Below are 11,520 nucleotides of genomic sequence, written 5' to 3'. Positions count from 1 at the left end.
AAATTAACCGTACAGTACAATCATTTTTCGTTATGTATTTTCAAGGCGGGAGTGGAGATGAGATGGGATTATATAATCCACTCTCATGATGAACGGAGAAACAATTGATAAATCCAACTTTTATCTCTCATTTTCAGTAGATTTTTTTTGCCTTCAAGTACGTAATTTTGAATAGAACCTTGAAAAACAAAAAACCAAATAAAATTGCCTTCTAAAAAATTGATAAAACACTTGCTCTTTCAAAAGAGATGCTGGAACAAAAAAAATTGAGAAAAACAAGAAAAACTGAACTATAAGTCCAATTTTATCATATCTCAGGTTTGGATAACCCTAACTTGATTTTCAAGGAATACTCATTATATATATCAATGCCACCAATATATTGAAAATATCGTGATATTTTCAATATATCAACAAATGATATTTATCGCGATAATATCTCGTGATAAATATCACTACAAAAAGGGAAGGATGGAAGGAAAGAAAGAAAAGGAAGAAAGGAAAGGAAAGCAAGAAGAGAAGGGAGGGAAAGAAAGGAAAGAAAAGGAAAAGAAGAGAGGAAAGGAAGAAGGGAAGGAAAGGAAAGAAGGGAAGAAAAAGAAGAAAGGGAAGGAAAGGAAGAGAAGAAAGAAAAGGAAATAAAGGGATTGTTTTTTATTTTTTGTATTTTTTAAAATTTTTATTTAATTTTTTATATATTACCAAGATATTCTCAAGATATTCTTAAGATTTATCAACTTTTGAAAATGTCTCTGAGAGATTACCTAGATACAAGAGACTATATATATATATATATATATATATATATATATATATATATAGAGAGAGAGAGAGAGAGAGAGAGAGAGAAATGAAACCTACCCACTAGAAAACCTACCAAAGCTACCCATTAAGAAACATTTTATCAGATTTTTGATGTTTTTTCGAAATTCTAACCTTACATATATAATCTATGTGCTTGTTTTTATAGGAATCAGTTTTTGGAGCATTTCATTCCGATGCATGGATAGGTTTTTATAAGGTTTCAAAAATTAACAGGCTACAATTTTTGTAAATTTTTGAGGCTCCAAATACCATTTTTTTCATCCAAAATGCATGATCCAAGTGTCAATTTCTAGCGATCATGCTGAACACATCAGTAAGGTCAGAATTTCAAAAAAACACCAAAAATCTGATACAATGTTTCTTAGTGGGTAGGTATATATATATACATATATCATAAGTGCCCTAGCACTGTCAAGTATCAATACCAGTGCTAGTCCCAAGCTTAGATAAAGAAAATACAGAACATATGAATGATGAGGAAATGGTTTAACACATTTCCAAGTCATTTACAAAACTCCCCAGCCCTTAGCTGGTTGTGCTAACAGGATCAATATAAAACATATTGGCCTAAGACATTTGCTGTTGATAAACATGCATGTTGGCTTTCAGGTGCAACTAAAGTATGAGGCCAATTTTCGTTACATTGGCGTAGCTAAACAGGTGAAAAATGATGCATTACAAAGTTGAAGCATGCCCACTTTTGTGGGAGGTGGTATACCAGGCACAAATCCAGCAACACTGTTTCCTGAGATCGACTGCAGTAGAGAGGTCAAGGTTCACCATTCGTGCTACATCCTAAGCGCAATCTCCTCCCTAACGTTTAGCTTTTGCCATGAGAAGGACAGGCCGAATAACAATGCTCTGGACCAAAACCATATTCAGAATAAAGGGGATACAGAAAACCACTCCCCGCTTGTGGAAACAAAAGAAACAGTTTACATTCACGTCAAGTTAATCTTTCACCAGCTGGTGGGCCTTTCATGCTTCGCTTGTTTGATGATAAGTTACCCATGAAACAGAATGGTCATCACAAGATGGAAAACCAGTCAACAGGTTGGTCAGCCAATAAGTTCAAGCATGAAGGCCTGGCAATGGGCTCCAAAAGATTCCAGCAAGGAATTGCAGTTGCTGCAGAAAGCTCAAGCCTGGCTCTGGAGCCTTAGGCCTGTATTCTGCATTTCAAAGCAATCACTGAGAAATCTGCAAGGATCAGCAGAAGATGAATCACTGGCACGACAGCAGCTGCCTTTCAGTTAATTCAAGAGATCTTGTTGCTCAGAGAAAACTTTAGTGGATGAAAAAGTATAGCCATAATCACAGCAAATCCAAGTCCAACAGATCCACTAAATGGATGCCATGGATGTGCACCTGTTATCCAAAATGGAGAAAACTGGTGATATTTCAAGAAACCACCAGATTTTGTTATGAAGGCAGCAGCAGTAAGTCCAGCTCGAATTCCGATTGATAGAGAGAGACTACCATTTGCTCTTCCCTTGATACCGCATAATGCCAAAGAAAGCAGCCAATTCCCCGGCATCAAAGGCAGGGACCTGCAATGCAAACAGAAAATGAGGACTATTTTTAGCAATTTTGCTCCATCATGCTTTGCTTAGGATAATGCCAGACGAAGGAATAACAATGTAACCAATCTAAAGCTCTTTAATGATAACCAGCAAGGTCTTGCTAAATAGATTGAGTCTGAAGAAATAATGAAACAGCAGAGTGAGTTTTTGACACTGAAATTTACTGATTCCTCTCAGTCCCAAACATACTTGCGTCACTTTAACATAGTCCCAAGCACAGGATGAGTCCGTGTCATATAACCTGAATTTTCTATAAGACTACAAGTCAACAACTATGCTGGGAAAATAATTTTTTGTGATTGGCCTGGGTACAAGAATTTGAAACACTATTGATCCAATTATTACACACTAAAGAGGTGTTTGACTATCAAGAGAAACAGAAAAGTCTTCCGGGTATACCATCAGGCATGGGTAACTTTGAAAAGTACATTTGTCCCAAAAGTTTCATTTTCTAAGGAAAGAAAGAGAGCAGTCTTTTTTATCCTGGGAAACATGGGTCTATGAACATCAACAAGTGAGCAAGTTCCCCCAAAGGGAAAAAAGAACTTCAGATATGGAAAGAGAAAAAAAGGATCCTTTCCCCTGCAAAAAATTTGCCTTGCAACCAAACACCCACTAAGTTTATTTCTAAACATACTTTTGATTTAGTAAAAAAATGTCTTAGTACACTTTTTCCTCCCATTAAGAAAAATGTGATGTATAATATTCATTTTTAGCAGGAAAATATCCTAAGGCTTGGTGAAGGGAAACTAAAGCCAGGAATTTGAAGAAAATATTAGAATAACAAGCTAGCCATAGCAGAAGATATCACGAGTTACAACCTATATAAGTGTAGTGGTTGTTTACAGGATGTAGAAATGAATAGACTGCTTAAAAGAGATCCATATGTGTGTATCTATGTCACATGGGTGCAAGTGCGGGTGCGGGTGAGGGGATGCGGCACTTTAAAAAACCTTGGGTGCGGGGGTGCGGGAGGGCAAAAAAATATATATATATAATATTATATATATATATATATATAATTGTTAAAATATTGTTTGCGTATGGATCTGGATCCAGATCCATATGCATGTTAAATGAAACACATGCTCAATATAACTTCATTAATGGCATTCTTGTAATATCTCTGATATTACAAGGATCATTGTATATCTGTTTTGTTTATAAAGTTTAGGGTTTGGAGGTCGAGCAAGTGTGTGCCGCCCCAGCCAATTGTGCATCTCCTCTCTCTCTCCCCTTTTACGAAATTTGTCATGGTATCAGAGCTCGGGGTTGCGGAATCCTATTAGAGGCGTGTTCAGCGAGATATGAAGAAACAACGTGTTCAGCGAGATCTGAAGAAACAATTTCCTTCTTCTTCTATGGTGGTGGCGCTACATGTTTAACATGGTAAAAGAGCACATTTGATTCTAGATTATTCATCGAGGTGAGATAAAAGGCTTGGTTGCTTCTTTCTTCTACTCTCTCTTCTTCTGTCTACTCTTTTGATATTCTGTTTTCTCTTCTTCCATCTTTCTTTCTCTCATTCTCTCTCTTGATATTCTCTTCAAATCCTGAATATTGATTTTTGTTCTTAAAGGCCTTTCTTCTCGGTTTGGGTTTTCCTTTACCCTAAAAAAAATATATCTCTTTGCCCTCATTTTGGGTTTTATTTTATCCTATATATCGATTTCTGCATCTTCTTTATTGCTGAATCGAGATTCACGTGAAACCCTAATTTCACAATTTTTTTTTCTACTGATTCTCGTTCATCAACGTCTGACAGTCTTTCCTCAACATCAACGACTGCAGCCACATTGCAATCATCATTTATAAGTGTTCCCCTCTCTGATTGCAGCCTGTTTGATTCATTTTTTATTGTAGTCACCATTTTTATTCATTCTTTAATTGCAAACAATCTCTTTGATTCCAGAAATTTTTCCTTTCATTTATTGTTATTTTAGTGTTCCCTGTGCAACGCCTATAGGCAGATTATAACAGTTTACACTCTCAAACATGTTTGTTTCTTTCCATTTGTTTTGTTTGCTTATTCATTGTCCCATTGATATGGATTACTCATCGTCATCCGGTCCCTCTGCCAATTTCTTGAGTCAGCTCGTTACAGAAAAACTTACTCATTCTAATTTTTTGACTTGGAAGAGGCAAATCTTTCCTTTTATACGGAGTCAGGATCTCGATGAACATCTGGATGGTTTAGTTCCTATACCACCACGGCTTATTTTGCAGGAAACCAAGGATGAGAAGGGTGACACAATTACCATTTCTATTAAGAATCCAGAGTATACAGCTTGGAAGAGGCAGGATCAGTCTTTGGTTGCTTATATTACGTCAACACTCTCTCAAGAAGTGTTGGTTACTCTTTCAGATGATTGCACTGTGGCGGATCTGTGGAGTAAGTTGTCTCAGACATACTCTCAGATATCAGAAGCCTGAGTTATGTACTTAAAAAATGAATTTCAAAGTTTGAAGAAAGGCTCCATGACAGTCATGGAATACATAGGCTGCTTGAAGAGTATTACTGATCAATTGGCGGTTATTGGAAGTGCTATTGCAGATAAAGATAAAGTTCAACAACTTCTCAATGGATTGGGTCCTGATTTTGACATGTTTACCACAGCTTTATCATGCCTTCCTTACTTGCCCACTTTTGACGACCTTCAAGCGAAACTTCTCCAGCATGAGATGATTATGAAACAAAGGGCAGAAGGAAATGAATCAACTCGTCCTCATTCAGTTTTGGCCATGGACACTTCTGTAGGTTTTGGACGAGGGAATGGAGGGCATCAAGGAGGCAGAGGCCGCGGACGTTTTGGGCAGGGAGGACGTGGTATCTTGCCTACACCTAATATTTCAGGGGTTTTTAATACAGGGAATCAGAGGAGAGTGCCCACTTGTTTCTTATGTAACAAAAGAGGATATGTGAAAGCTGATTGTTGGTTCAATCTACAGAATATAGGAAAAATAAACAAAATTGAGAATAAATCAGCTACTACTGTGGACACAAAAGTGCCATCCACAGATGTGCAACAACTTTTGTTATCAGCATTGTCACAGATGACGATCAAGCAAAATGAACAAGGCGAATGGTATGTTGATTCAGGTGCCGCCACACATGTTACGGGTAATGCGGGTAAGTTATCTCACTTATTGCCTTATTTTGAAAAAGGCAGTATAGTTACGGGAGATGAAACTTATCACTCCATTAGTCATACTGGCAATGCACATATCCCTATGTCAAAGTCCTCACTTCACTTGTCCAATGTCCTTCTTGCTCCTAATATTAAAAAAAACATTGTTTATGTAGCTAAACTTGTTGACGATATGAATTCTTCCGTCGAATTTACTCCATCTTCTATTTATGTTAAGGATCTACGAACGAAGGAGACGTTCGCTAAGGGGGAGCGACAAGGAAACATGTACGTCTTCAAGGAGATTCCTTCAGTGTCTTCGCCTTCAGTCCCAGTCCTCCAGTTGAAGTCATCCAAGCATTCTTCAGTGTCTTCGCCTTCAGAGTCTTTGTTTTTCCCTTTATTGAAAGTTTTTAATTCATCTCATTGTAATAAGCCAGATATTTGGCATAGTCGTTTGGGACATTGTAGTCAGAGTTTCGTTGAAAATCTTGTATCTGATGGTCTCCTTCAAGAGTCTAGTTTATGTTCATTCTTTGATAATAATAATAAATCTTTTTCATGCGAACTCTGCAAAAGCCATGTTCTTCCTTTTCATATTATAAATAAAAGAGCTTCAAAGCCATTTGAGATTATTTGTTCCGATGTTTGGTGACCCGCACCTATTCTTTCTCTTTCTGGCAGTCGTTACTATGTTGTCTTTATTGATTCCTATTCCCATTATACTTTGATATATTTCTTAAAACGCAAGCATGAAGTTTTTCAAATATTTCGGGAATTCCATTCGATGGTCAAAACAAAGTTTGCTTGTGATATTGTGCATTTACAATGTGATGGTGGAGGAGAGTATTCATCGAACGAGTTTATTGCCTTTCTTTGGGATAAAGGAATAAGTCGACATGTTTCTTGCCCTCATACTCCTCAACAAAATGGGGTTGCGGAGAGGAAACACAGGCATATTGTCGAGAGCGCGATGAGCATGTTACATGATAGCAATGTGCTCGTTAGTCTCTGGACAGAAGTGTTTCACACATCTGTTCATATCATAAATCGTCTTCCTATGGCACTTTTGGATCGGAAATCTCCCTATTATACTTTATTTGGGCAACATCCCTCTTACGATGAGCTGCGTGTTTTTGGTTGTGTATGTTATGTACATATTGATTCATCTCTGCGAAATAAGTTTCAGGACAAGGCTGTCAAGTGCAGATTTGTTGGGTATGCAGATGAATACAAAGGTTATCGATGCTATGACCCTACTACAAAACGTATTAGGACCTCCAGAAATGTTGTTTTTGATAAACGAAATTTTCAGGTCAATGACTCTGCAGCGTTGCCATCTCGAGAATTAGAAGCATATGATCTATGGATGAGCACAGATCTTTTTGCTAATACAGGAGAAACATGTCAAACAAATTGTCCTTCGGCTTGAGTAGGGAGTTGAATGACTCACAGATGCATGTTTAATTATCTCCAGTTGAGTCTCCAGTTGAGCCAACCCCAGTAGAACGCTTCTCTGGACAGATATACACTAGACGGGACAAAAATACAGAGTCGAGGAATGTGGAAAGCATCGCCAATGATCCGGCTTAAAGGCCGTCACACATTAAGCATCCTATTCAACGATGGGTGAGTTATGAGACCTTCTCCTTTGATTTCCAGTTGTTTATGTCTCAGCTCACAAAACAGGATAAACCCACTTGTTTTAATCAAGCTCTTCAATCCCGTCATTGGACTGAAGCTATGAATGAAGAAATGGAAGCTCTTCATGAATGCCAGACTTGGGAAATAGTCCCTCGGCCAGAAGGAAAGAATGTAGATGGCTCAAAATGGGTTTATAAAACAAAGTATAAGCCTAAAGGAAGTATTGACAGATATAAGGCGCGACTTGTTGCTCGAGGATTCACACAACAATATGGTGAAGACTACGATGAAACTTTTAGTCCGGTAGTCAAAATGGGTACTATTCGTGTCATCATATCCCTAGCAGCCGATCGAGGTTGGAGCCTTAGCCAGATGGATGTTAAAAATGCATTTTTGCAAGGAACCTTAAAGGAAGAAGTGTATATGGAGCAACCTCCTGGTTATGCCGAAAAGGATCCTACTGCCTAGGTGTGCAAACTAAGGAAATCTCTGTATGGGTTGAAACAGGCGTCCCGTTCCTGGTTTGAAAGCTTTTCTATGCAAATTCAGAGTTATGGTTTTAGAAGATGCTCTCTGGATCACTCACTCTTTATTTACCAAAAGGCAAACAATGTTATACTTCTTCTTATATATGTTGATGACATTGTGATCACTGGGAGCTCAGATAATCATGTGCAAGACGTGAAGCAGTTTTTAATGAAAACTTTCAAGATGAAAGATTTAGGGGAGTTGCGGTACTTTCTTGGTGTGGAAGTTGACAGACAACAAGACACATTGACACTCATGCAACAAAAATACACTCTTGACCTTCTGGAAAGAGCCGGGATGACGAATTGCAAACCAGCCAGCACTCCTAGTGTATTACATCAAAGGCTGAGCTCTGAAGATGGTCATCTTTGTGTCAACCCTACAACGTATAGAAGTCTCGTGGGGATGTTACAGTACTTGACCTTTACCAGACCTGATATAGTTTATGTTGTCAATCAGGTATCCCAGTTTATGCATGCTCCAACGGAAGGTCATATGGAAGCTGTGAAGCGCATTCTACGCTATTTAAAAGGAACTATAGGAGACAGACTTGTTTATCGCAAGAACGATAATCTGCATAAAGGACATGAACTCATCACTTATACAAACGCAGATTGGGCAGGGGATCCAGATGAGAGACGATCTATCTCTGGATATTGTGTATATATTGGACACAATTTAGTGTCCTGGAGCGGCAGAAAACAAAAGGCAGTGGCACGATCGAGTACAGAGGCTGAATACAGATCGATGGCTGCAGGCACGACAGAAGCCACATGGATTAGACACTTATTGAGTGATCTTGGGGAGACAATTATTTGATCATTTCTTTTATGTGACAATCAAAGCGCAATAAACATTGCATGTAATCCTATCCAACATAGCAGAACGAAGCACATTGAGATTAATCAACATTTTATACGGCAGAAAGTCGAGATGAAGGCGATAGAACTACGTCATGTTCAAACAGAAGATCAAGTGGCAGACCTGTTTACCAAGGGGTTAACAGGACATCAATTTTGTCTATTGAAGAGCAAGTTGTACATGCTCCAAAATCACGTACAACTTGAGGGAGGGTGTTAAAATATTGTTTGCGTATGGATCTGGATCCAGATCCATACGCATGTTAAATGAAACACATGCTCAATATAACTTCATTAATGGCATTCTTGTAATATCTCTGACAAGGATCATTGTATATCTGTTTTGTTTATAAAGTTTAGGGTTTGGAGGTCAAGCAAGTATGTGCCGCCCCAGCCAATTGTGCATCTCCTCTCTCTCTCTCCCCTTTTCCTGTGCAAGCTGAACCACACATACATCCATACGGAATTTGTCAATAATATTATATATAATATTATATATATATAATATTATATATATATATGTAATTTTGTTAACAGTTAACATCAGTAACACTAATGAAATAAAAAACAATTATCATAATATCATTCATCATGCATGCAATCACACCTCTAAATTCTAAGTGTCCGGTTCATTCATTATGAAAAAAAAATTCTAAGTCTCCATTCATTAAGAAAAAAAATCTGTCACCAGTTCATTCATTAAGAAAAAAAAATCCTCTCCAGTTCATTCATTGAGAAAAAAAATCTAGGTCCACAAAATAGAAAGAATACTAATCCAGCAAAGCCACTCCTCACGAACACAAGACAACCTTTACATTAAATAGAAGAATGACAAAAAAAAGCACAGTTTCATATGCCCCAAAATTAACAAGTGGAAAAGTGAATTTCTCACATACTATACACAGTGCAACTCAGAACAGTTTTCTTTCACACAAAAAGAACTATTAAAGCACTGTAAACTAGCGCTCTTATCTTTCCCACATGAATCACCAACCATAGAAAAAATCACAAGTTCACAAAAAAACAAAAACAAAATAAAGAAAAATCTACTTTGCAAAGTAAACCCTCAACAACAGGTCATCTTCAGATCCGAAAAAAGAAACGACACCAATAAGGTCATGGCAACCAACATTACTATAACGTAAGAAGAGTCAAACCCATCAACGATCCGAAAAACTCAATACATATGAAAAAAATTGATAAAATTTGATTTTTTGAATGAACTCTCAACTACAATCCATCTCAAGAACAAGAAAAAAAGGAAAACTGAATAGACAGTGAGAGTGAGAGACAGAGGTCGAGTGAGAGAGACAGAGAGAAGAGGCAATGAGAGAGACAGAGAGAAGAGACGAAGAGCGAGTGAGAGTGAGAGACAGAGAGCGAGTGAGAGTGAGAGACAGAGGTCGAGTGAGAGAGACAGAGAGAAGAGATAGTGAGAGACGGAGAGCGAGTGAGAGTGAGAGAGCGTGAGAGAGAAGAGAGGCAGTGAGAGTGAGAGAGAGAGAGAGCGAGTGAGAGAGAAGAGAGAGAGCGAGTACCTGAGGAGGAGAGGTCGGAAGGAGTTGTCGGAGAGCGTCGACATCGACGTCGGGGTCGTCGGTGGCTTCAGGAGGAAAACTCGGGAGGATTAGGGCAAAAAAAAATTGGCCTAATCATCCTCCCCTCAGCCCTTTTCATCGGTTTTTTTTTTGTCCAAAAATTGGACACAAATGACCCCGGGTGCGGTCAACGCACCCAGGGTCTGGTTGACTGCACCGGGAGCCGCACCTGCATCGCGTCGCGTAGACACGGGTGCAGCACCCGGTTGGTCGAATCCTTGTGACTTAGGTATGTATGTAGATCACATTGCAATGATACAATCCAGGACCTATTTTTTATTAAACAAACATGGATCACATTTGTAGGCTTTATTGACCATCCGATCATTTGATTGGATGGTTTAGAGCAAGGTTGTCAGACTAGGAACCGAAAGCGGGAAACGATACGGGAAGCAGAAGCGAGAAGCAATGTATTTTAAAATGTATAGGAAGCGGGAAGCGAGGAATATTAAAAAAGAAATATAAGAATTGAATGAGAATCAAAATGAAACACAAATAAAAACTAAAATAAAGTGACTAATATTAAATTTCATGATTTTTTTAGTGTAAGAATTAAAATTTTAACAAAATATAAAAATGATGACTAACAATTTAGAGAAAACACATGAAAGTGAGTGAGAGAAAACACAAAAAAACATGAAAAGTTGAGTAGGAGAACATATAAGAAGAATAGATGAAGCATGTGGAAAGCATAGGAGAAGCGTGGGGGAATCGAGGTTCTCATCAAGTTTCGGAAGCGTGGAGTATCGTGCTTCCAAAGCGAGTTTTCGGGAAGCGAGCTTCCTACCTATCTAAGAAGCTTCCGGTAACTCTGGTTTAGAGTGGATGTGCAGGGGCACACATCTCTCTCTCTCTCTCTCCACACACACACACACACATACCATGTACATACACCCCAGTTGACCTAGTGCTGTCAACAGGTCGGGTCAGAGCTGACCCTAATCTGTCCATATATTGAACAGCTGGATCTGTCCATATATTGAACAGCTGGATTTGGGTAAGGATCGGATGTTTGTTGGGTCAGAGGTGCAACTTCTCATACTCAACCTCAAATTTTTCCGTAATCTCAAACCTGTCCTATATTATAGTCCACAAGATAAACTTTTGGATCGGGTCAGCTGGCATGAAACGATATAAGGATAAATTCCTTCACAATCATTTTAGCAAATGCAGGTTGCTGCAACAGTTGGTTGTTTTGTTTCTCATGCATTTGGTTCAAGTGTCAATCTACCCATGACTTTATTTTAAGAAGTCTATCTGGGTCAGGTTAAGTACCTACTTAGGGTTGGATCAAGTATCCGACTGGTAATATCTTACACATCTCCAACCGGAACCCATATTCAGTTGTGTCTTG

General features: G+C 38.4%; 1 protein-coding gene across 2 annotated transcripts in view; it reads right to left on the bottom strand.

The window, feature by feature from the left end:
* Nucleotides 1-1,267: 1,267 nt before the first annotated feature.
* LOC149827502 (alpha/beta-Hydrolases superfamily protein) overlaps nt 1,268-11,520 on the bottom strand; it is a 37,524-nt gene continuing 27,271 nt past the window's right edge. For both annotated transcript variants that reach the window (XM_090019402.1, XM_090019404.1), the window contains exon 11: nt 1,268-2,375. In XM_090019402.1, coding sequence (XP_089875528.1) covers nt 2,084-2,375 — 292 coding nt within the window. In that variant the 3' untranslated portion in view covers nt 1,268-2,083. The remainder of the gene's footprint in view (nt 2,376-11,520) is intronic.

The sequence above is a fragment of the Nuphar pumila genome, chromosome 10 (genome assembly GCF_984573655.1).
Source record: "Nuphar pumila chromosome 10, dmNupPumi1.hap1.1, whole genome shotgun sequence".
Classification (NCBI taxonomy): Eukaryota; Viridiplantae; Streptophyta; class Magnoliopsida; order Nymphaeales; family Nymphaeaceae; genus Nuphar; species Nuphar pumila.
The sequence above is the reverse complement of the archived record's forward strand: the minus strand, read 5'-3'. Positions and strand labels throughout refer to the sequence as shown.